Source organism: Vulpes lagopus, chromosome 10, assembly GCF_018345385.1.
Source record: "Vulpes lagopus strain Blue_001 chromosome 10, ASM1834538v1, whole genome shotgun sequence".
In the NCBI taxonomy this organism is placed as follows: domain Eukaryota; kingdom Metazoa; phylum Chordata; class Mammalia; order Carnivora; family Canidae; genus Vulpes; species Vulpes lagopus.
Window position 1 is genome coordinate 24,079,528 of NC_054833.1, and position 25,948 is coordinate 24,105,475.

The 25,948-nt window shown below is 48.3% G+C and overlaps 1 protein-coding gene across 1 annotated transcript in view; it reads left to right on the plus strand.

The window, feature by feature from the left end:
* Positions 1-25,948, plus strand: part of GMDS (GDP-mannose 4,6-dehydratase) — a 578,975-nt gene that overhangs the window by 489,276 nt on the left and 63,751 nt on the right. Inside the window, exon 9 of the mRNA XM_041772059.1 lies at positions 3,825-3,921. Within this exon, the coding sequence (XP_041627993.1) occupies positions 3,825-3,921 (97 nt within the window). The remainder of the gene's footprint in view (positions 1-3,824; positions 3,922-25,948) is intronic.

Sequence of the window (25,948 nt, forward strand, 5' to 3'; positions counted from 1 at the left end):
CCTCACTTCCTGACATCTGAGGGCTTCTGCAAGTGTAAATTGGGTTCATTCTCAGCTTCCCCAGTGCTGGCTTAGGAGTCTGTTTTCTAGGGCTTCTGCTAAGTCCTTTAACACTCATCCATCTGGCTTTCTAGCTTCCAGAATTTGGTTTCTCATGTCTCTTTCTTGTTCTTTTAGCCCTTCTGAGTTTATTCCTCAGAATAAACTGAAGAAGGAGCAAAAGTGTGCAAACTACCACCTTTATCCAGAACCTGATCATTCTTCTGGGACTACTTTATGTCACTTTCTAAACTTTAGCCTCTGGCAACCTCCTGTTTCCATATCTGTCCTAATAAGATAGTATTTTTTTTAAATGATTCCTGAGAGCTTTTATGATATCAAGTTGCTAGAAGGAGTGCGTCGTCCCCTCCCTTACTTCAGCTCTGTCTCCTAAACTTGACTTAATACAGTTGACTTTGTTTTATTGTTCATTAAAGGAATTCCTAGTTGAGTAGATTTTAATAGCACTTCATCTTGCCTTATTGTGCTTGATTCCATTATTCTTGAATGCTTTCTGTTGCAATTTAATGCTTATTGGGAGTCGACAATGTATTATAAAACTTTGAATCATACGGGGTCTCTGCTCAGAGACCTGCTGATCTAAGTTGGTGGGTAGCAATTCTATGAATTAGAATAGAATCCTCTATTCCCCGCCAAGTCACCTTCCTGTCTTAACATCCCAGCTCTGCTTTGAGTCATAACATTGCTTGTTAGGACAAGTTAGCTGTTACCTTTTACTTGTTAATACAAGTGTTTCGTGTATTGCTGTAACCGAATGTGTTTTGGGCCTTGGCCGAAACTTTGCCTTATGGCCCTCATGCAGACCTAGGGCAAATTGCAAAGTGGTTTTTGCCAACTCACTTCTGCTTTGAGCCATTTCCTGTTCACAGCTGATCATTCAATGCAACCATATTAATTGTGGGGGCAGTATCATGGCCCTGGAGATGGCTGGGACCATAGATAGCATTTGCAAGGTGGCAGCCCGACAGACAGTATTCAGACAGAGGCCAAGGAGGCCTGTGTGCCCGAAGCTTATTCCTATAGGTATCCAAGTGGCATCAAACTCCAATCTATCAATCTATGTTGCAGATTCCTTCCATCAATCTTTTCCCATCTCAACTACTGTTAAAATCCCAGAGGTTAGCATTTGGCTGCAGAGCAGTCAAAGAGAATCAGTAGTAAACAGGAAAATTCAGGCTGGTCCAGCAATGTAACCTGTTGGATGTTTTTACAGTTTTAAAGGGTAGTTAAAAAAGAAAAAGATGATGATGATGAAGAGGAAAAGGAGGGGGAAGAAAACAAGGGGGAGGATAAAAGGAAGAATCTGTAACAGACCGTATGTGATCTGTAAAGCCTGAAATATTTACTTCCTGGTTCTTCACAGGAACAGCCTGTCAGCCCCTGCTCTGGAGACACCCTGGCTCCGCCTCACTCCTCTCCTGCCCTCCCGTCCCCTCCCCAGGCAGGGAAAGCTCTCGGGGTCTTTCCCAGGCCTTTAGCAACTTAAATGTGTGTGTATTCATGTGTGCTTAAAAAAAAAATCAATTAAAAATAGATTTGAATCTCCTGTTCTCAAGTGGGTGACCTGTGCAGATTTGTCAATAGGAAGGCCGGTGTTCCCGTGGGTAGACCCGTGGTGGATCACATACCTAGCCACCAGACCGGACGACGGCAGAACTATGAGCAGTAGTTTTGTGAACCCTTTTGGTTTTGTGGGAGATACTGTCAGGAATACACAGGCTGAGCTGGTTTCCCTTGGTGGGTATACAATGTGAACAAAAATAAAAAAATGCTTGTGAGGTCCAAATAGCCTTTCTGAAGGCCACTTAAACCATGAACTATGGGATTAAATAGGTAATTTAAAAAACACACACACGGTGATTTTACCAGTTATTTTCCCTTACAGTAGATATCTGCCAAGATCTGGTCTTTTCCTTAAGAGATGTACAGGGTCGGGGCACCTAGGTGGCTCAGTCGGTTGAGCATCTGACTCTTGGTTGCAGCTCAGGTCATGATCTCAGGGTCATGGGATTGAGCCCCACCCCCCGGCCCCTGCACGCTCCACGTCCAGCAGGAAGGAGTCTGCTGGAGATCCCCTCTCTCCCTCTGCCCCTCCCCCTGCTCCCCCTGCTCTCCTGCGCAGGTGCTCTCTTGCTCTCTCTTTCTCTTGAAATAAATAAATCTTTTTTAAAAAAGAGATGTACAAGACTTATCAGCACCTTAGGTTTTCTCATTTTACACTATTTTTGGTCTGCATGCTCTAAAGCATCCACATACCATTTCCATGTGAATTTTCCAAAAACATAGCTCTGATCCTGCCATATTAGTCTAATCAATAGTAAGAAATTAAACCAAATAAATAAATTACCAAACACCCCTTTTTGAGGCAACTAATTAATATAAAAGTCAGAGAAAAATGCCAATTGTACAGTTTTACATTGTTCAACATAAACTATAATTCTGTGTGTTATGGGACATTCTTTGTATTTTCCTTGAGTCTGTCAGCAGATTCAATGTGCTTATAAACTGATTTTTTCCAACGATAAAATATTATCCCTCTGCTAGAAAAAGGTAAACTGAGGATAGAACATTCAGATGGCCATTCAGGAATAAATCTCGGAAGGGCATTTTATGTCTCTAATACCCAACCTGTGTCCAAAATATAACCATGATCAGCAGTTAATGTTTATCTGCAATGGCATGTGTGAATGTCATAGTCAAGTAACTAATTTAATGTTCTCTTCTTTCCTTTGATCCCCACTGTGACTCTGTCCAGGGAGCACACAAAATTGTCCTATTGTCATATGATTCATCCCCAACTGATAGAGTGAACTAGTTCCCAAAGATAAGCATTGAAGTCAAACATTATTTTGCACTTTCTTTTCTTTCTTGGATGATAAGTTTCATTTGTAAAAATAATTCTAATTTTATAGTATCATCTGTTGTTTGGATATTAGATTATAGAAATCCAGAGGTTAACACTAAACCAGTACTTTCATTCCTTTAAAAATGAGAACGTAAAGTGCAATCCCAGCAAGCAGGTCTTGAAGCTTATGAGCATATCCTGCACAACGCACCTTATGGACTCTAGGGGGCTACTGTTTCCAATTGTAGATGTTTAAGGATGCAAAAACCTAAGTGCAAAGAACATTGTACCTAAATCAGAGATGCTGACATACCCTCTCTTAGCAGGCAGTAAACCAATTGTGTGCCTTTTGGAGCTTAAATCATCTGAGATTTATTAATGAGGCCTACTGCTGAGTAGAACAAAGGAGCTTATATATAAGATAAAGATGAGACAAATGGTTAATTTAGGGTGTGAAACTTATTCCCAAGTGGAATGCATTGAAGTTACAATAAATACCCCTAAAATATCACTACAAATTAAAAAAAATAAAGAACAAAGGGGGAGACAGAAGACATTAATTATTTCATAGTAATTGATGTTATCAAGAATAGTCTAAAGAGGTACAAGATCTTTGAAATCCCTGAAGGCTGCCCAATTCCTCATTCTGGCTAATCTGTTCATGTCTAAAGTCTCACTTCTGGACCCGTGACGATTTTCTTAAAAAGAAAGAAAAAAGCCCTGCCCTTCCGAAACAGATCTGGAGAGGCTTTGAAAGTCATGCTTGCCCTGATAACCTGGTTACACATCAGCTTGTGTTCCTGTGGTTAATGAGCTTATACACTCCTGCAGGGAGAAGGCTGAGCCGTCCTGAGGGACTCCAGGACGGCAAATGCTCCCAAGCAATTAGAGGCTGATTAAGTGTTTATCTCCCTTACAGGTGGGAAGGGAAGAATGAAAATGAGGTGGGCAGATGTAAGGAGACCGGCAAAATTCACGTGACTGTGGATCTCAAGTACTATCGACCAACTGAAGTGGTAAGGACCCCCCTGGCCACGCAGGGCATGGCCATGTGTGGCTGGCTAGCTGGGAAGGTATTCTCACCGTGGATCTCAAAGCTTTCCACGGGGTTCTCTGACATCCTTCGGTGAGCAGGTCCCAAACCAGAATACAGTGCCTTGAATTTGAGATGTTATTCTCACCACAAAACCCATTGCTTTATAAAGGAAGACAAATATTGACTAATGAGTAGATGAATACAAAAGTTCTCTGTGTGAAGTAGTGACGTACAGATTGTTAGAGCATGACATCCTCCTTCTCTGAGCCAAGGAAGTAGTGGATTTGAGAAATGGAGACTTCTGTCAAAGGCAGGTCTCCTCACATTATTAGTGCTGGTAGCTGATCCCTGATACCTGCAGGATGTGTGGCTCCCCGGGCCCTCCAGGCCCTGCAGGCCCTCGGGATCGGAAGGGCTGCTTGCCTGCCCAGACACACATGCACTCACATGTGCACACGCGCACATGCACCTACACGCGCCTGAGCCGTAAGCGAGCCCCCTGGACATTTGTTAGGATTTAGTTCACGTGCTGCGCTGCCTATGAATCCTTTTCTGGTCAGTAAACTACCAGCACCGTTGTGTCTACGCTGGAGGCTCTACATAATTATGCTGTAGCACCTATTATAGTTTATTGTTTTCATTTGTTGACATGACCTTCTCTTTTTACCAAACTGTGCATTCTTTGAGGATAAGGACATTTCTTTTCATATAGTAAGTAAGTGCTTCATAAACGTTGACTGACGAACAGATGAATGTAGAAGTTTTCTGTATTGAGAAATGACCTATAGATTGTTAGAACATAACACCCTCTTTTCCTAAATTGATAAAGCTTTCTAGCTTGGTGTTGTCCCTTTAACGTGGGCTACCTTCACACTACGGTGACGAAACCCAACATGTTAAATATAATCTAAAGATGATAGAAAGCAGGACCTTCAGAAAGAAATGTTCAGATGTCATTTAATGAAACGTACGTGAGCCGTGAGAATAGAACCTGTTTTATCTGTGCTTTGAACCAAATTCCTATCCGTCGCACAGTCTCTCAGAGATTAGCAAAACCCCAGCGAAGAGAGGCTGCAAGTGACTATGTCATCAGTAACCACCCTTTGAAATGTATTGTTTTAAACAAAAGAAAAAACTTCATTTCATGGACTCTTACACAGAGGAGGAAATAAAAAGGAAAGGAAATAAGCAGTGCTCAAAGACGAGGGCTGTAGAGTCAGTGCATTGTCCCGGCACAGGGTGCGGCTGGGTCTTTGACACACAGTGAACAATGGCTCCCTGTGCTAATGGCAAGTGGGTGTGCCAAGGAGAGGATGTGCTCCGTCTCTGGGGGAGGAAGATACCAGCACACTCCTGCTGACACAGCAAGGAATGCCTGTCCGAGGAGCCCCCTAGCCTCTCTGCATTGGCTTCCTGCCCCCAAAGAGGTGCCGCAAGGGTGTCATTTTTCTGGAACGTGGCACACATCACATAAATGGACAAATCTCTTTCTGTCCTCGCTAACGAAAATGGTCACCCCCAGTGGAAAATGTACTGGGCCGACAGAAACCTCAGTCCCTGTAACAATTTAAACATGGTTCTTTTTCTCTCCGACACCAAAATAGTTTCAAAAGCTAGGAAGTCATTAAGAATGGCTTGTCTGTCATTCTTACTTAGGCAAGGTGTGGGATTGATAAGGACACAGAACAAAAGAATTTGCTGAACAGGAAAAGGACCCTTGGACTAACAAGCCGGTCCCTGGAGTCCATATCAACCCCTCTTTCCTGCCCCACGCTGCATCCCTCCTCTCGTTTCTTTTGTTCGTTCACATGTTGTCATCATACCTGTTCTGCGATTCTGTTTACACTAATGCCGTCTGAACGGGAGAGTGGCTTCTTGCTCCAGATGCTTGCGTTATTTCTGCACTGATGGAGCTCTCACCCCAGGTTCCCTCTCGAGGTGGGATTTCCAACTGCATTTCATCTCTCTAAGCCTTGAGGCTGCATTAATTTTGTTCACCCCACTTCAACTCCGTATTCTGTTGGACAAGCTTGTCTGGTATAGTGAGACTAAACTTTTAACCTCATTCCTCAGGACAGCGAGTTTTCCCCAAACTTGGACCCGCCTGACAGACTTATGTTGAATTGCCTTAGGGGCGATAGTCTTCTCCCCGTTGAAAGGTGACCAGGCCTGGAGACTGACTTGTAAATGAGCTTTCACTTAGGTGTGGGCCCCAATAGCCGACACATCTAGAGTCTTTCAGCAGGAGTCCCGAGAAGCGCCAGCTTCTCCGAGGCCTGTCAGCACCCGGTGTACGCTGGACATGAATTCTCCTGTGTCTTAATTGGATCCTTCCCATTTCAGTGTCGTAAGTCTGTCTTGCAAGTGGCAGAGGCTTTTTCCTTTCTTCCTTGAATTCTTTTAAAAGTTTCATCTCCTGATCAGCTTTAATCATGTACCATCCAAGAGCCACGAGGCACTTCAAAGCCAAAAGCTTAGAGCGTGAAGTGGTTCCAGAATGACTGATGGGAGGGAAAAAAAAAATCAAGAACATTCGGAGGGAAAAAAAAAAGTATCAAGAACATATCAGGTCTCAGGGTATCAATATCCCAATACAGTTAAAGAAAAATAGAACTCTCCATTGTTGTTGTTGTTGTTGTTTTTAATAAGATTCAGGTTAGTTTTTTAAAAGGCTCTTTACCCAACATAGTGCAGCACTAACCCGAAAGAGGCCACCAATGATGCCGTAGGGAACAAAATTTGCACAGGTCCAGTAATTTTTATCTTCATGGATTTAGCCACCACAAAACCTTAAATCTTGCTCCTGTTACCAACATGGAAAGTCTTGGAAGGTTTTGTTCAGAGCTAAGTACTCAAGCTCCAATTAGAGCTGAATGGAGTCACATTCTTCTGGTTCTTTACCTATAAATCTCTGTGTCTCCTTTGGAGAGTTTTGCCTCTGTGAAGATCTTGATCCTAGAAATTAGTCTTTCAGTCTCCCATTGCTCCCCAAATTCCAGTATCTGGTGATGGTGACGTTAACACTTGAGTTCTGTGCCTCTTCAAACTCCTGCGTGTAATTGCGTGTAATTTCCTCTGCGTGCAGCCATTTATACACAGACCCGTCGCGACTGCGTTCCTTCACGGAGAACAAGTAGTGTGGTGCTTAAGTGTGGGCCCCAGGGCCGGACTGCCTGAGTCCATGAAGTGTCAGTGAGTAGCTGCGTGACCTTAGGCAAGTTACTCAACTTCTCACTGTTTCTGTTTCCTTGTCTTTAAAAATGGGACTAATAGTAGAGCCCAAAGCTCATAGAAGCGTTGGAAAATTAACAGTCAGTTATACAGGATGCTTATTAAAATAGCGTCTGGCGTACAGTAAAATACCCATTTTTGATGCTGTTATTGCTATTTATTTATTCATTCACTCACCAAAATACTTAGCACACACTGTGCTAAGCCCTGGGACAACAGACACCCTCCCCACCCTCGTGGAGGTTGTACAGGTAGAAAGAAGTATGGATCAGTTACTTCAATCTAGTAACTTTAGAAAAGTAGAGTGACGCATGGTGCATTGTACAGGTTACCCGGTAAAAAGTAGGTAACAAAGTATAAGAAAGGCTTCAGACAAACACTCATAAGTACTTTGATATTTTTATTCTTGCTTTATCTTGATTTTCATCCTTTCTGATTCTGTTACTGAAGATTTCAGTAGCTATTCAGTGGTATGGAAATATGCAAATATGAGAAAAATCATATTGATTTATTGCTTAATTTAAAATAACCATGAAGATGTCTTTGTTTTGTTTGAAAATCTTTCACTTGGAAAATTCACAAAGGTTAGATTAATGAGAAATTCATCCTAATGTGCCAAATTTTTAACCACACCAAAAGGTCAATCCACTTAAGGGGGTGAAAAAAAAAAAAAAAGCTAAGCTAAGCTTTTTTTTTTTTTTTTTTTTTTTAAGTGAAACTAACAAAAATCATTTTTTTCTGCAGAGCATGTTTAGGAAAGGGCACAGGGGACACATTCACAGACCAAACTTTGAATCACATATCTTTCATGAAAAATATCTTGACTTAAATACTACTAGATGATGTGAATTAAAATTTTGCCTTGCTACGTCATTTGCTGTAACATCCATTTTGCTTACCATTGTATTTCCACTGTCCTCGATTGTGATTGGTTTTTGTTTATACTTTATGTGTATCCCCATCCTTTATAGATATTAGAGAAATCATGAGTTAAAATCCAGATTTGAGAAAGCGATAACTTCAAAGAAGCCCAACAAGCTAGTTAAAACAACACCTTCCTTCAGTAAAAACATGTGGCCTGTTTCTAATCAAATTACCATATGCTTGTCGAGTTGTCCCCTCTGCAAACTTTTCCTAATATTTTTCTGTAAGTGATGTTAAGTTAAATGGCCCATAATTGCTTGCTCTATCTCATAGCCCTGTTTAGAATAATGCTATGTAACACTTTCCAGACCTCAGGAATCTGATCTGTCATCAGAGGATGTGTATAAATACCAGTTAGAGCTTCCCTCATTTCCATCTGTGGGCACTGGGGGTCTTGAAACTGTCCCCTTTCTCTCCCATCGCTGTTCTCACCACCTTCTCACACTTCCCCTCCCAGGGCAGGAAATTAGATCCTCCCAACTCCAACCCTTCATCTTCTCCAGTGATGTTAGAGCCAGTTGATCTTGCCCTGTCCTGATCCTCTGACCTCCAGAGCTCTAATCCTACCCCTCCACTCCTCCTTTTCTTTGTTCCTTGTTTTGACTGGTGGGAGCCAGGATAAGAAGATGCAGAGCGAGCAAATTAAGGGCGAGTCCCTTTCTTTCTGCATTCCTGGACCTGTAAGAGGAGAGGCTGTTCCCTAAGATCCCTTCCAATGTTCATATCCTCGCATTCTCTGCTGTTACGACTATCACAATGGAGTGGGATGCTAGCACTAATGTCCCATTATAATGCTTCCTCTGAACTTCTTACTACTTGTATTTTATAAATAGTTTATATCTCTAAATCACTGTTTATATATTTTAAGCCTCCCTCTTAGGCTCCTCATACTAATCTTTATATCCTTCCTTAATCACATTGGCCTTTCCTGCCCTTTTCCTTCCTTGGACTTAACCAGAGGAGCTTTAAGTTTCAGTCTCTTCAGTTGATTCTCAAATATTCCACTGTATGTTTTCCATACTTCATAGGATCCCATGCAGAGCCCCCAGGGGCGTATAGCATTCCTCTTGAAGCCTGTGTTCTTTCCTTGGTTGCTATCCCCTCAAGAGCATTTCATATCTAATGAAATAGTAATTGTGTACTTACTGTAATGCTCCCAACATCCTACTGTTCCTTGAAAGTTCTCAGGATTAGATCCTGATTAGAACAATGTAATTAAAGATTCATAAAATCTATGTGAAAGTACTTAACTATATACTTTCCCTTATTTAAAAATATTTTTTCTGTTTGTCCTAAAAACTCTCTTGTATCCTGTTATAGATGGTTGTATTCTCTGCACCAATAAGGAATTCCTATAAAAATCTGTATTTTGTTTCCAGAAAAGCTGTCCAGCTAATGACTACCCCCATTTATAATTACATTCTTGATCTCTTGACATCTACAAAAGAAATTCCAAAACCTCAGAAATCTGTCTTAGCTTCTGCAGTTCCTTAGGAAGAACAACCAGTACTTGTGTCCTGCTTCTACCTCAGCTAGCTCTGACGCAGCTCACTCCAAGTGTAGGATTACTGATGGGAGGCCCATCCATCACTGATGCGGTCACCTGTTCCTCTTCGTTTTTGTCTAGCCACTGAGATCCATATTCTGGAATTTTAGAAATCCTCATTTGCTGTTTGTTTTTGAAACAAATTGACAATATTTTTCCTGTTCTGTCAAGCCACATTTATTTTCTAAAATAACTATAATTCAGAAATCTTTATTTATGGAGATTTCACAGATAACACTATCTGTGCTTTTCATTTCTCCACCCTATTCTGCTTTATCCTTCCCGTAAGGTTAATTATTCCTCACCAAGTTTGATCCCCCCCCCCCCCAGTACTTTGTTCACTGATAGACACCAAATATTCCAGGTCTACCGAAATTCAGTCTTTGTACTTCTACTTCGGGCCCCTGTCTTTATCTTACCCTGGAGGCTTCCTGTTGCCTCACTCCTCAGGCCCTTGGCTCATGGCCGACTCGCTTCTTCACTCACTGTCACACCTGTTAGCAAAGTTGAGAACTCATTTGACCGCTTTTGTCAGAAACCCCCAGGTTGACATCCACTGCTGATGGTCTAACTCAGGGGCTCTCATCTGCCTCCTGGACAGTCATACTTCATGTGCTTGGCCTGATGGTAAATACCTAGCCCCATTCCACTGTGGTCAGTACAGGCGCTGTCCTTACTAGCAAAATCCAGCTTGTACATTTTGTAATACTGTGATGAATTTGCTAGTTCCCTGGGTAAGCCAGATGTGCACCGCTTCATGAAAAACCAGTGTAAGAATCTCTAAACTTATCCTAGCTCTAGAACTAGATAGGTTTGTAGGTACTAAATGATTCTCTAACTTTAGGATTTAGTACTGGAATCCTTTAAAAAGAGGGCACTCACTGGGCACAGCTAAAATACAACTCTTAAAAAATAAAATAAAATACGACCCTTATTTACCTTGGTTGCTCCAAAATACATCAGTATATATAAAATAAAATATCCTTGTAGGGACTGAGGTCTTAGAAACTCAACTCAAAAAGAATGTTTATTGAATTTCTCCTGTGGAGGTGAGTCCTTTAGCACTGTGAGAAATGTGAAGATGGATGAGGTAAGGTTCTCGTCCAATGGTAACTCTCAGACAAATGAGGGGGAGCAGCTGGGAGGCTATTGGGACAGTCAAGGGCAGGTATAACAAGGAGCTAACTGAACCAGGGCAGCGGAGGCGAGAAAAACGGCGACAGATGCCAGGACATTGCAGCGATGGTGACCACAGGATTAGGTATGGGTTGGGCAGTGACATGTGGACAGCAGACAGGAACCGAAGGTGGCTCCTGGCGGAGGGGCCGAGCAGTGAAGACAAGTGGGAAAGAACGATGCGGGAACCCACATCAGAGGCGCGGCAAGAGGGCTCGGTGTGCAGGGAGAGGTGTTGGGAGTTCCGTGACCCTGGGGATACCCCTGGGGCAATCTCAAGCAGGAGTTGGAGCTGGAGGCCTGGCGTAAAGGGAGGAGGTCAGGTGTAGGGTCAGCCCCGCAATGGTAAGAGTTAAGCCACCGAGATGAGCTCCCCAAAAGAGAGGATGGCAGGTGGCAGGAGAGAAGAGCCTCAACAGGGAGCTAGTCACAAAGCCAGGCAAGTTGGAATTCTGGGAGATAAGCTCCAGAAACATTACTTTGAAAAAGTGGGTTAAGAGTTCACAAATCAGGCATTTGTATCCCAGAGCCCCGGAGCCAGACTAAAGTGTCTGCGACCCTGGATAAGGATCCCGGCCCTCCAGGCTCCCTACGGACGTAAAGGGCTAATACCAAAGAGTTTACATGAGCTGGCAGGTGATGACTCCATCCCAATCCGGGCACAACTGAATTTCAGATGTAAGCAGAGACCTGATTTCAGATTGATAATGTCCTGGAAGTCGGGTTGTGAAGCATTTCAGGATTCTTAAAGACGAAAGAGCTTATAGAAGTATCAGGTACTTTGTGCTGCGTATTAGGAGTTTTATTGCTGTCATCCTCATTAATTACGATCATCCTCCGCTGCCGTGAAGTCCTTAGTTGTCAAGAGACGTCTGAAAGGACACTCTGAGCCCTTCGACTTCCGAGATTCTCTTTAATTTACTTATTTTGTTTTGTATCTATAATTTCATGCAGAAAAGGTTATTTGCTACTTGCCAGCTTTGTACTTCTCGATTCAATGGCAGGAATGAGGATCACGGTGAAAGTTAGGGAGTTGAGTTAGTGACCCTGTCCTCTGACCGGCCTGAATTGTATATTCCTAGCAGCTGTACCAGGCCCTGAGATCCCGAACAGGCCAGGGAGCAGCCACAGGCGAGGACACTAGGCTGTCGCTCATGTTCACATGTACCTGCCTGCACACCTTCACTCCTCCCTCAGAAATCTCCCGCCTCACAGAACCAGCTGGATGTCACTAGAAGCTGTGTTGGCTTCCTATTGCTGCTGTAACGAGTTATCACAGACGTCGCGGGCTTAAAACTACACGTATTTATCATCCTACAGTCGTCGATAGCGGGAGTCTAGATTGAGTTTCCCGGAGTTACATCCAGGTGTCGGCGGGCTGTGCCCCCTGGAGGCCCACCGCTTGCCGGGCTGCGGGCCAATCTGTCCGAGGACGATACTTCATCACCGCGAGGAGGAGGAGGACACAGCGACTCCAGCCAATTGTCCGCTTAAAGTTCCATGATGTAACGCCCGAAAACCCACTGACGTGCACTTGGGCGGTAAACGAGGACGCACCATCCTGACGTCTGAGGGAACGCGAGGCAAAGGAACGAGAAAAGAAAGCGAGCTCTAGACTCGGGTTTTGGAAGGACCTGTGGCCTGAGAGACAGGGAGCCAGCGGCCCCAGGGTGGCCCGGGCCGTCCCCGGAGCGGACTGGTGGGGCCGCGGGGCGGGCACGGAGCTGGCCGCGCGGGGAGACCCTGTCCAGCAGCCACGGGGGCACGGGGCTCGGCACCACCCACCTTCCTCCCCACTTCCCTCGGCCCCCCACGGTGCGGCCCCGCTGCCGGGCCCCCAGCCTGGCTTTCTCCTTCCCACATTTTTCTTCCTGTACTTCTCCTTCTCTTTTCTTGCTATCATGAGGCTTTTTTTTTTTTTCAAGATTTTACTTATTTATTTGAGAGAGAGAGAGAGCGGGCCTGGGAGAGCAGGGGCAGAGGGAGAAGCAGGCTCCCGCCGCGCAGGGCTGGGCCCCAGGACCCGGGATCGAGACCTGAGCCCAAGGCAGCGTCCGGCCCACTGCGCCACCCAGCGCCCCTGGTGCCAGCCTTGAAACCAGGCACGCCGCGCCCTTACACGCGCAGCCACTGTCCTTCCTGGGGCCACCACCGCTGTTGGGTACACGCTGTCTGGCGCCGCCTTAGCCTGGCGTGCGCCTGGCGTGTTCCCTGAAGTCAGACGAGGTTGAGACTGAGTCGTAAACGGTTCACCGCCGGATTATTACTGAGTCTACGGCAACGTCAGGACCCAAGAGGGGCTGACTGACCCCGTACACGTGGGTCCCTAACAACATCCCAAGATCGTCCGGGTCCGCTGGGGTTTCCCCACACATCCCTCCAGGGCACGGAGCTACATTTCTGTGGTTTTTGTGGAACTTGTTGAGGATGAAATTAGTTCTGTGTGGAAGTGGTGTCAGACCACATTTTAGATTCAAGTTGTTGCCACTATTTTTGGAATAAAGAGGTCAGCAGAGACCGCGCGCCTGAGCGATCGATCACCTGAAGTCACTCGTGGAAACGTCGGGGTGTGTCGACGGCCCAGGTCCCTGACTTGCGTTTGCCTTGGACACTCGGACAGCCGGTCGCCTGCGGACATTGTGGCCTGGCAGAGGGGGCGCCGTGGGACTCGACCAGGTCCTCCTCGCTCGCTGCGTCCGTGCACAGCGTCGCCCCAACCCTGCTCACTCCCGAGCCCGGCGTCCTGCACCGTAAGCTGGCGACCTCGCCCTGCCCGTTTCCGTCCGCAGGCCACGGTGGTGCAGCTGCCACGTCTCCAGGGGCGCGTGTCCCCTCGGGCCGTGGGGCTGCAGCGGTTCTGCTGCAGACACAGGTGCTCAAGCCGCCGTATAAGCTACTTCCGTTCCAGCCAACAAAGAAAGATGAAGATACCTTTTCCTCTTTTTCTTTCTTTTTGAGATGCTACTGCGAACTCTGTTGGGTTCACTTGCAGCTTTCGTCCGACCGTCGACCCTACAACGAGAGTCGTCTTCTGTTCGCATCCCCGTGTCTCCGGCCGTGCCCTCCACGCAGCTCTCCTCTCCTCTCCTCTCCTCTCCTCTCCTCTCCTCTCCTCTCCTCTCCGTCTCTCCCCAGACCCTTCTTCCGCGGCCCGTGTGGGCCCCCTGGGAGGAGCGGGACCTGGGGTGGGACAGCGCAGTGACCGGTCCCCTCGCCGGGCCGTCGGCCACAAACCCGTGGCGTGTCTCCACCTCCTCTCCTCACTTAGACTCTTCAGTGTTTTCTTCTGGTTTGGTTTTTTTTTTCTTTTAAGTACAGACTAAAATTTAAATATATGACTGTGTAAGAGAGGTAATAGTCACTTAGAACAACTTTTTTTAAATGTCTGAAATACGCATTGGACTTGCAGGCATTTTCCCAATAAGGCTTGCAGGGTCCTCTTTGTGCAGGCATTTTGGTGAAAAATACAGTCAAATGCACTTGAATAAGCTTCAGACCTACTTTTTAAAGTATGGTCTTCGGGGCACCTGAGTGGCTCAGTCGGTTAAGTGTCCGACTCTTGATCTCAGCTCAGGTCGTGATCCTAGGGTTGTGAGACCGAGCCGCATGTCGGGCTCTGCGCTGGGCGTGCAGCCTGCTTAGGATTCTCTCTCTTTCTCTCTCTTTGCCCCTCCGCCCACCCCCCCTAAAAAAATATATTTGATTTCTTCTTTCAAACTTTTATTTAAATTCTAGTAAGTTGGGCAGCCCGGGTGGCTCAGAGGTTTAGCGCCTGCCTTCAGCTCAGGGTGTGACCCTGGGGACCCGGAATCCAGTCCCACGTCGGGCTCCCTGCATGGAGCCTGCTTCTCCCTCTGCCTGTGTCTCTGCCTCTCTCTCTCTGTGTGTCTCTCATGAATAAATAAATAAAATCTTTAAAAAAATGAATTTTAGTAAGTTAACATACACTGTTATATTGATTTCAGGAGTAGAAGTCAGTGACTTGTCACTTACATAGAGCACCCAGTGCCCATCATGACAAGTGGCCCCTTGTGCCCACCTCCCTCCATCAGCCCTCGGTTCATTCTCTGTTATTCAGAGTCTCTTATGGTTTGTTTCCTTCTCTCTTTCCCCCCCTTCCCATAGTTCACCTGTTTTTATTTCTTCAATTCCACCTATGAGTGAAATCATATGGTATTTATCTTCTTCTGACTGAATCATTTTGCTTAGCACAGGACACCCTAGCTCCATCTATATCACTGCAGATGGCAAGATTTCATTTTCTGATGGCCCCGTAATATTCCTTCGCACACGCACACCCAGGATAGTTTTCTTAATATTGTGTTGTGTTTCCCGACTGAAGACAGGTGGGCTGGCGAGTACGGCTCTCCTGCTGACACTGTTAACTTATGCTGAGGTTGTGAAGAAATAATTCCCTGATGGATCCGCAGATCTGACAAATAGGAAAAAGAAAAGAGGGAGAATATGGATCAAGACAGTTGCCAGTGTTTTTGAGGGCGTTGTCTCGTGTGCTGCCAAACTGAGATGGAAGACAAGCCACTTTCACGTTTTGGCGTATCTGTAAATGTAGCGTGCGGGTGGGGGAGGGGAAGCCCGTGGTGCTAAAGCCCGGGTCTCTGTGGGTGATATGGAATAATTTCTTCATGAATCAGCGCCTCCCACTGGCCCTAAAGGTGGGCCAGCTGGTACCAATGCATTGTGTCCTCTTCCAGCTGGCGAGGGAGGGCAGTGGGAGGCGTGTAGCCAAAGGGAGTAGACACTGAACCAACAGCGCCCACGCATCTGATCCTAGCGTGGGGGTGGGGGGTGCCCAGGAGCAGCAAGGACCTGCCCCCAGTCATCATCACGTGGCGCCGAGCAACCAGCCACGGATCCAGACAGGACGCAGAAAGATAAAATGCTAGAGTCCATTAGTAAAACCAGGACATCTCTTGTCCCACAAGGTTAGTGGTGGGCCAGGGAATGGTTTTAATCATGGTTTTCTTTAGCGTATTTATGAAAAGGCTGGCGCTTAACCTCCTGTCATTTGGGTTCGTCCGGCGAAATATAAAACACAATCCAGTTGCTTGACTATTTACGGCACCCACTATGGGGGTTTGTCTTCTTATTTATCAGTCCCACGTTTGTGACTCGGTTCTACGTAGTCCTGTGTTCACCGTGCCGTCGCTTTGGCGTAAGCGTGGATACGGTGTGGCCGTTGCCTTCTAGCTTCCTACCACAGAGACACCTTCATGCATCTGAACTGCGAACCCATAGGTCGAGGTACACCTGTCAGTCCTTTGGATTCAGATCATTCTTTGGTCAACCGTCCCCCACCTAAATGTTTATGTCGTTCTGCTACCAACCAATGCTGAAATCCTGAAATCCTGAAATCCAAACTAAACAACCCATTACTAAAAATGCTCTCCTCTCCTTTTCTGCATTTTCGTGATATTGCTCTTTTTTTTTTTTTAATAATTCAACTTCCTTCCTTCCTTCCTTCCTTCCTTCCTCTTTATAATTTTTCCAGGAAGCTGAAGTTCTCATTTCCTATTCCCTTGTACTTTGTGGTCTGCATCATGGACTTGAAAGGAAAGCGTGTATTTGTTTTTAATCATGAGGGGAGAAGTCGTTATTTCTTCTGCACGTGCTATCCGTGTGGGTGACACTTGTGCCTCCGCTCTCACTGTGAACTACGTTAGAATGTGCTTTTTGCAGTTATTGTTGTCTTTGGAAACCGTTGGCGATGATAGTAGTGTGTTCACCCGAAGGAGAGAACAAGGAAAAATGCTCGCGTGGGATGGCTAGGGGTTAAGACAGACGGCGGCGGGAGGCGTCTTCTGCTTGGCACGCGGTCTCAGGCTCCCTGCCTCTTCGGTGAAGGGGATGCGCTGCCTGCACCCAGGGCCTGGGGCTCAGGTAACGCTTGGGAGACACGGGGACACTTTGCGACCCAAGCTGCCGCCTGGGTGTCCGCTGATGCGGTCCTTACCGGGGAGGGCCCCTCAGCCAAGGAGCCTGGGTTGATGTGGCTGATTTAAACCCCATTCTCCGTATCTGCCGCGAAGTCCCAAACCTCTGATTTCTTGGAGTTTTCTCTCTTGATCCTGGAGTCCGGAGAGGACTGGGGGACAGGTCACGGACTTGTAAGTGGAGCCAGTGTGTGGGGTGATCGTAAGCACTCAGGTGGGGGACTGGGCCGGGGCTGCGAGGCTCCCTCTGCAGCGACTCTTCAGCACGAGCGCCCAGCGGGTGCTTGCCCGCGGCCCCGATCCTCACGGTGGCACGGGTGGCGCCGGCCGCGTCCCCCTCCCCGGCCAGCCCGTGTTGCCAGCGTCCTCCTGTCGGTTCAGACCACAGGGTCCGTCCCAGCACAGTCTCCCTGGCTTTCCATCGATTTTCTTTGTCAGGCCCACGACGCTGTCTGCTTGTGGCTAAGCTGCTCGGGAACTGCACGTATATGAAGCGTTGTTCCCTGGATGATGAGGGTGGGAATGTAAAGCGGAGCATTTAGAAACAAAGTCAACTTGACAGGCGGGGTGGAGGTGAACAGCCCGACTTCTGCAGGAATGCTGTTGACAAGCAGTGATTCTTGGGAAGCTTCCAGCTGCATCATGGGCTCAGACTTCAGGGATTTAGGCAACATAGAAACAATTTTTTAAGATCTGAAATCATTTACAGTAAATGGGCTTATATGGGTCGGGGTTTTATGTTATCGTTTCATGTATAATGTGATTTTATTGACTATTTCCAGAAATGATTCTGCAGTTCAGCCGCAAGCTGTTGCTTGGTGCGCAAACTCTTTGTCCTTGGGTGCTCTGTCCTAGACGAGCCACAGAGGTTTACAACTGTAAGACCATTTTCATTGAGAAAAGAGACATTTCCTTTCCCCAAAACTTCAAGTTCTGGTTTTGAAATATAACCCTCAGTCCCAACTTTAAATCCTAGTTAGAGCATAAATTCCTCTTTCTCCCTTTCTTCTCTGACAGAAGCAGGGTCTCAGAGCTGCGTAAGGACAGCTCCGAGAGTCAAGTTCTTGCCTCAGGAAACAGGGAGGAGTCACATCACTCATTCCTTTCTGTCGGCTCTTGAGAAAATCAGCTAAAAACCTCAGGTGCATCTCCCAGGTCCTGGGGCAGTGGAGGGCGGGCAGTGGGAAGCAGGGAGCAAGCCTCCTTGCCTTGCTATGGGCCTTTGCTGCCACTCTGAAGGTGCGACAGGTCCCTCCTGCCTCGCCTCTCCGTGGTCGGCCTCACACAGAGCCTCATTGTTATTTCCTACAGGTGCTGGGGAGCGTTATCTTCTCCAGCATCATTTCCGATGGGGAAACTGGGGCACCGGGAGGCTGAGTGACTTGCCTAAGGTCAGGCCAGGCCGCGTGGAGCGACCCAGCCGGTTTCCAGGCCGCAGTTCCCCAGGAAGCCTCCCTCCCTTTCCTCCAGGGCCATGTGTTCCAGGTCACCCGAAAACCTTGCCTTCCGCCCCTTGTCCTTCAGGGGCACCTGCACTTGATCCCTTCCAGCCTGGGTGCCGTCAGCGGTGGCACCAGGGGGGCTGCAGGCGCCGTGACCCTGTGAAGCTCTTCGCCGGCCTTTTCTCAGCAGAGCTGTGCTTTGTTGCCGTGAGTGTGTTTGCACCTACTTAATGGTCTGAAACTATAAACCCAGCAGGCAGGGTCCGGTGATCTGTTCAGAGGACATAAACCTGTCCTGCGTACCTGCGGCGTTGGGGCGCTGTGGCCGTTCACAGGCCATCAGAGGGCATTATCCGTTTGGCCGCCCCCCCAGTGGTCCTGAAGAATCGTCCTCGAGGCGGCGGGGCCGCGGCCCAGCTGGGGCACACGGACACCCCCCCCGCCCCCCGCCCCGGACAGCGGCCCTTTGCCCTCGCAGTGTGTGGCCACCGGCCTTTCACTTACCGCCTAGAGTGCTTTTGAGGAGAGCTTGTGGTTTACGGAGAAAGGAGACCCCAAGCCAGCGAGATCTGAGATCTGAGATCTGCGTGAGGAGATGTGGCCCAGGGCTTTTTGCTTTTTCAAGTCACAAGTGCTCTTCCCCTGGGGCTAAGGGAAGCCCGCCTGGCCGCAGGGTGCTTCCCTTCACGTCCCTGGGGTCCTAGAGGACACTGGCAGGTTTCAATGTGCAGGGAACCTTCTACCGAAGCACCTAGGATGGGCTCCGGTTGGGAGAAAGCCCAGCCTGCTTGTGCCGATGTCCAACCCGTATGACAGCCACTTAGCTGATGCGACGGGACCTTCCCCCCACAGCGCCTTGGCTCTGACCTGTCGCAGCAACGCTCATGTCGTACCTCGCTGCCCGGCTACTTACTACTCCCGAGCGGCGGGGATGTGGACGCACCGCACGTGGCATGTCTGTCCTCCCCGTCGCCGTGCTGGCGACCGTGCCCTGGGGGCTCCGACGGTAAGCCCGCTCTTCGGGCGTCCTGCCCTCTTCTCCCGACGTTCTGCTTTTCTGAACATGCCTCACAGCTTGCTAGGAATGCAAAAGACGGACGTTCCCAGCACATACAGAGTTCCGGCCTCCTGGTCGTTTCCCTCCTACCTGTGAGATGTACAAAGATGCCGTGTTTTGCTTCACACACTCTCGGTGAACGGCGAACAAATGGCTCGCTCTTTATGGCCCTTCAAGCCTTAGGAGGGTGTGGATGGCCACCTTTCCCACTTGGGGCTCCTGGGTGTTTCCTCTCTGTGCCATTAAAATCGGACAATGTATTTGCTTATTCTTATTTCACTTTTTTATGCCTTATCTTATTCCAGAACATGTTTAGGAAAATACAATTACCTGTGTGAGTACTAACAGCGTAGCCTGTCTTATGAATTCTTTAGGTAATAATAGAGTTTGTTCTCAAAAACATTTTTCTCACATAAAGCATGTTTCAAATGATACTAGAGCCCCAGCCCTGCCCAACGAAAGCCTATTTTCCCAAAAACATATTGAAAATACAGATACAAATATTTTAGGTATGCCTGGTTACCATATATAACCTTGTTTTCTCTTTGGAGGCGCGCTTTCTGAATTCCAGATCTCGGCTGATGACACGAGGCCTTCAGGAAGAGTAGGGCGGGTGGGGAAGGGTGGCGGCCAGCAGAGCTGCTCTGGCCACAGCTTTGGTCACTCTGGTTGAGGGCTGCCCTGGGACGCAAGTTGTCCTCTCCTTGCTTCTCTCAACTGAGTGGCCGTTTAGTCTACCCTTAAGGCCCTTTGTCCCTCTTCAATGAGACCCAGAGTGTTTTTCAGCAACAGATAGATGGATGGATGGAACGATAGAGATTTAAAAAATCATAATCTTTTTGGCCCATGTTTTGACCTCGAAACCTTCTGAGTTGGTTTTGCTTTCTTAAAGTCACATAAAAAAGTATGGTTAGCAGAGACGTGGTTCTGGTGGGCACAATGGAGATGTAATTTTAATTCCTTCTATTCCCAACCAATAATAATATTGAAATTTTGGGTAAACAACATTTGAGAGGTACTGAAACTTGAGATTCGCTTAACTGCTAAAATACTAGTCTGTTATCCACAAACCACCAGTTATAAATGTTTCCATGCCGGGTTCAGCTGACAGCAAGAGAATTTGGAAAGTTAGAAGCGAGGGCCTAGGAAGAGACGCCAAATGCTGCCTCGCCTCCCCTGAAATATTGTCATGAGAGTTTGCCTTTAAGATAATTCCCTGAGGGCTTAGAGCTCTGTTGGGCAGCATAATGTTGAGTCATAAAAGGGGATCGTGCGGGATACTTCACATTGACCTCATGCACCAAAGCCTTTAAAAGTTGCATTCATTTAGACCGCGGGCCAACACAGGAAAAGACCTGAGATGAAATGTTGAGTGAAAAAAGCAGTATTGGAAATGCACAAACAGTACGATCACGACCATAGAAGAAAGCCTGCACTCACATAAGAAAAGGTTAGAAGGAAATGATCATCCCACCACCTCCTCGAGACCTCTCTTGTGCTCAGGCCTCATCCCGGCACAGATGTCACCATTCCTTGCGCTCTGATGATGACCCTATAAGGGGCCTTTCCCCCGATGTTCTGTATCTTCCAAGTATTTGCTGGTGAACATATATGACCTTACGATGGACAGGAGAAAAAGACGTTACTTACAGATCTCAGAGCTGTTCTCATCAGGTGACATGAAGAAAAGCATGAGGAAAGAGACAAGTGTTTTTCAAGGGCTCAGCTTAGGACAAATCCAGGTTTTTCTAACCTGGTTGTGTCCCTGGGCTTCGCCCTTTTCTCCCTGGCCCCTACCTCTAGTCCCTGAGGGTCCCCGGGGGGTGTCAGCCCGTCCACTGCAGCCAGCCTTACCTCCCACTTGCACCCCTTCCCCTGGCCCCTGCTCGGAGTCATCCACTTGTTTAGAAAGTGCAGATCTGACCTTGTTCCTCCCAGCCTCAGCTCTCGGCACCCCCCTTTGCTCAGTGGCCTCCCTGCCTCATTGCCCCCCGCTCCTGTTGCTGTCTGGCTCCAGCTCCGGGGTGACTGGGGATGCCTTGCCACCTCCCGGGACTCCGACAGGACATCCGTTCCCTCCCCCAAACCTGATGCCCAGACTCTCCTTCAGCCGGCCCTCCTCTTCCCTCGGCTCCCAGGTTCTCTGGAAGTCCTTCTGGAACTTGGGAACGTCCCAAGACTAAGCAAGGTGCTCCCTCTTCCATTCTCCTGTAACATCACAGTCCTCAGGTGCCGCCTGCCACACTCCGCAGTCCACAGCCTCTTACCCAGAATTTCAAAATCCAGAAAATTCTGGACAAATCACATTTCTAATAACCCGGCACAATCTGGCGCCAAGGGACACAAGACTATTTACAGCCTCTTTATGTCATTTTGTGTGAATATTCATAATGGCACACCTTTTCCGCTAAAGAGATTTTAATTTTGCTGGTGAAACATAAGTATATTTGATCATGGGGTGCTGCCCAGGCATTGCTGGGGGCATTCGGAAACGTGGGGTTGGGGTAACCCATTCACCATCCACTCCTGAGAGTCAGGAAGGGGTGCAGGCCGGGTGCCACACCAGGTCGGGTGTAAATGGGGCTGGCCCAGACAGCCGGGGCAGCTGTTCACCGGGCTGTGCTGCAGTCTGCCACATCGCCTTTCTGGAAGCCAATCTCGACTCCACGGTGCTCCCCAAAGCTCTCGCTGAAGGGATTGCACACCTGTGTCCTAACTGCTGGTTGCTGTGTCTCTTTCCGCCACAGACCTTAAGTCTGTAAGTAGAGGGAAGGTGTTCTGTTGCCTTTGTACCCCCAGCGTCCTGCCAGACACAGAATGAGCGACCAACCTACTGGTGGATTGGGGTGTAAATATCCATCTCTTTGCCTTTTAGTGGCGTTTAATAATTGCCTGTAGAATGAGCAGCTCTATCAAAAGTCACGGAGCTTCGGCGTGGGCTTTGTCCAGCATTTTAACCATGAGTTTTATCATGAAAGGTCTCAACACCAGAGCCCTCTGATAATCCAGGTTTTAAAGATGCTTTTTAGGTAGAAGGAACGTGTGAGCCCTCTCAAATGATCGAAGAGCGGCTCTCGTCCCAGAGAGCCCTACTGTTGGTGCACCGAGCGTGCAGCCGGGGCTGTTTGGTTTCCTTCGCTGTCCGTTGGTTTCTCTTGTCCCACGTGGACGTGGTAAGGGAAGCACTGCTCTAGGGCAGTGTTGCTGGTGCCGCCGTCCGGTGGGCGCTGTGCCCGCGCACCTAGGCCGTTCTCTCCTAACGTCGTGAAGCACACGTTTTTGGCCTCGCCGCGCATCTGTCCAGAGTGTCTTCCCATCTGGGGACCCCCCTGATTCCCTGGCCTCTGTCGGGCTGCCCCCCCCAGCGAGCCATCTTCAATGGGGGGCCCACCGTCTGGGCCTGCCTTCTCCACGAGCACGTGTCGCCCAGAGCCCCCAATGCCCTGGCTGCCTCCAGAGCTCCCTGGTGGCACACAGGTGCCTGCAGCAGCCGGGCGGACCCTGCACTGCCCCTCTGGGGCCTCTGGCCTTTGCTCAGCCTCCCCCTCCCCCCTGCAGTGCCCGCTCCCCTTTTGGTGGAGGAGCACGGAACTATGTTTTTTTAAGATTTTATATATTTATTCATGAAACACACAGAAGCAGAGACCCAGGCAGAGGGAGAAGCAGGCTCCCTGCAGGGACTGATGTAGAACTTGATCCCGGGACCCTGGGGTCACGCCCTGGGCCCGAGGCAGATGCCCCACCACAGAGCCCCCGGTATCCCAGAATCAGAACCTCATCCTTGTAGACGGCCTTGTGCTGTTGGCTGGTGATACCATCACGTCGGCCTGGGCCTGAGCCCAGGGCCACGTCTCGTGGGGGGGTGACATTGGGTGACATCGCGTCTCCCCATGGGAGTCGGATTCCTGCATTGTGAACCTGCTCGGAGCCATTCTGGAAACACCATCCCTCTATCAGAATAGGGTTTGCTCAATAAGATTATTTGTCGTATCCATCATGGGTAAGTGAGACTAACTCATTTTAAGGGATTCCTTTAAGCTTATAGAAATGGAAGAAATATTTATAGAGGTGTGCAAAGGAAGAAACTTATGTGTAAGCACTTATAAAAATTCACATATAATGTAAAAGTAATAAGACTTCCACCCCAGTGACCTTAGATTTGATGTCCTAATGTAAGAAAATGTAATGGAATAAATTATTTTACCTTTGATTTTGTCACCACAAAGAGCATAAGAGAAAATAAGGTTAATTGCTCATAAATGTGAACATACATCCTTTAACTCGTACAGATGTGCTCGCTTCAGCGGCGCATATACTGTAAATCGTTACAGATTCGTCTTTATGTTCAAAAATTGCCTTAGTTGACCGAGGAAGTTGCCCTGTCGATGAAGGAAAAACTGTCAAAGTGGGCGTGGGGTTTCATACCTGAAAGCCCATCAGCGGAGAGTATTGAATCAAGCGGGAAGGAACGCTTTGTAGAGAAGTCGGGATGGAAAGACAGGACTTTTGTTGTTTTTATTTCATTTTCCGTGAGAAGAAAATACCTGAAACATTCACGATGAAAAAAGGGTTCCCTGTGTTTTTGAATAATAAATACAATTTCTGTGAAGGATTGAGGTCACTTAGTTCACTATAACCCAAAGTGAGCAAACAGTTCATCCCTTTGGACTGAAGGACGCAGTCCACTGGGGGGGCGGGGGAGAAAAGAAGGAGGGGAAACGGGGTTAAGGCAGAAAAGGGCTGTCCATGCGCGGAGCGGCCGCCCTGGGCCCTGCACGCTGACCAGCTAAGGCTTCCCAGCTGGACCAGACGTCACCACTGTCCCCACCGTCACCACCGCCCTCCAAAGCGCCCTCCTTGCAAAGGGCCGCAGTCAGTCCCGGGCCTTGTCACCCCAGAGTCCCCTGGAGTCCCCCAGGCCCCGGGTTCACTACTCTGATTTGTGAATGGGACACGTCACAGCTGCCCCCTCCCTGGCTTCTGCCGCCGTTTGCCAGTTAGCCTTTAAAACACAGCCGTAGTCTCTGATTTCCAGAACAGGCCTGGGGTGGACCCCTGCATCCAGGGCACATGTGTGGCCCGAGAGCGGCAACAGCTGGTGACTCCCGAGGACACTCCCCCGGGCCGAGAGTCCTGTGCCGGCAGCTCCATCTCTCGTGTAGAACGTGCATCCGACCAAGGGGCCCACGCCCGCGAAGCACCTGAGACAGGCACCGCTGACCTGGAGGTTGCTGCCTTTCTCCTCCATCCGACATCCATGTGCCCAGTTTCTGATTCATTCCTTTTCAGCCACCAGCAAGAATTTAAAAGGTGGTTAGGGTCCTTCCTGTGCAGCTTCTGACTGCGTTCACAGTACTAGGAGCCAAAGGACTAGGGACAGGCTTTCTGTCTCCCTCTGTCTCCAGGGAGAAACTAATAATTGAGTTAATGCAACTTGCTCAGGGCTCTCCCTTCCCTGCCTGCTTTAAGAAGCACTAGGAAGCTCCATTTGGTCTGAACATCAAATTTCCAGTTTTCACTTTTCTCCTGATGACTTTTATAACTATATGAAGATGAGACGAAGGAATTGCTGATGTTCCTCCAGCAAGCGTAACAATTAAATTCAGAAATAAAACTAAAAACCTTTCCAGGAGCTGTTGAGAATAAAAGTGAGGTTTCCTTAAGCAATAATAATTAAAAAATTATACTGAGATAAATGAGTGGGAGCATGAGGATTTTTCCTTAGAGAAGTATTTCTTTTCCTGCACCTCCACGCATCCTAAAACTTCTGCCACATTATTAAACGCAGTACAGTTGACCCTTGGACAACACGGGCTTGAGCTGCACGGGTCCACTTACACACAGATCTTTTTTAATAAATATAGCACGGCGTCGTCGATGTATTTTCTCTTCCTTAGGACTTCCTGGACAACATGTTCTTTCGTCTGGCTTTATTGTAAGGACACAGTCTATGATGTGTGCATCGTACAAAATACGCGTTCACCAACCTGTGTCATTGGCAAGACCCCCAGGCAACAGGAGGCTATTAGCAGTTAAGTCTGAGCAAAGTCAGGAGTTCCATGTGGCCTTTGCACTGCACGGGGCGTTGGCGCCCTAACCCCTGCGTTGCTCGAGGGTCGGCTGTATTTCCAATTAAACGGCTTCCTGCCGAGAGTCTTTGGATGGACAAAATAGACAAACGGAGGCAGATCCATTTTTTGTGGGAGTTTATACATTTGGGACCTCCCTGGTAGAAAAGAAAGCACCTAGGGGCCCAAGAGGCAGAAATGACTATTGGAAGTTGTTTACATATGTGTAGGATCCTGTGACCTGCCCTTCCTGGCCCCCAGGGCCACGTGGCCTCGGGCCAGCCTGGTTCTGTGCTTGAGGAGGATGCACCAGGGAGGACGGGAGGCCGCGCTGCGCTGATGCACATTCTGCCCTCGTCGCGTGGGTCACAGAGCCATGCCTCCCAAAGGCGTCCCTGTCCTAATCCTGGATGCCGCGACTGCACCACCCCACGTGGACGTGGCCCGCGAAGACGTGACCAGGTTAGGGGTCGTGAGATGGGGCAGGTACCCTGATGCTCCAGCTGGGCCCACTGTAATCGCCAGGGGTCTATGAGAGGGAAGCAGGAGGGTCAGGGCCAGGAGGGGGTGGGACAGCAGGAGCAGGGCTCAGAGTGAGCAGAGGACGGGGCC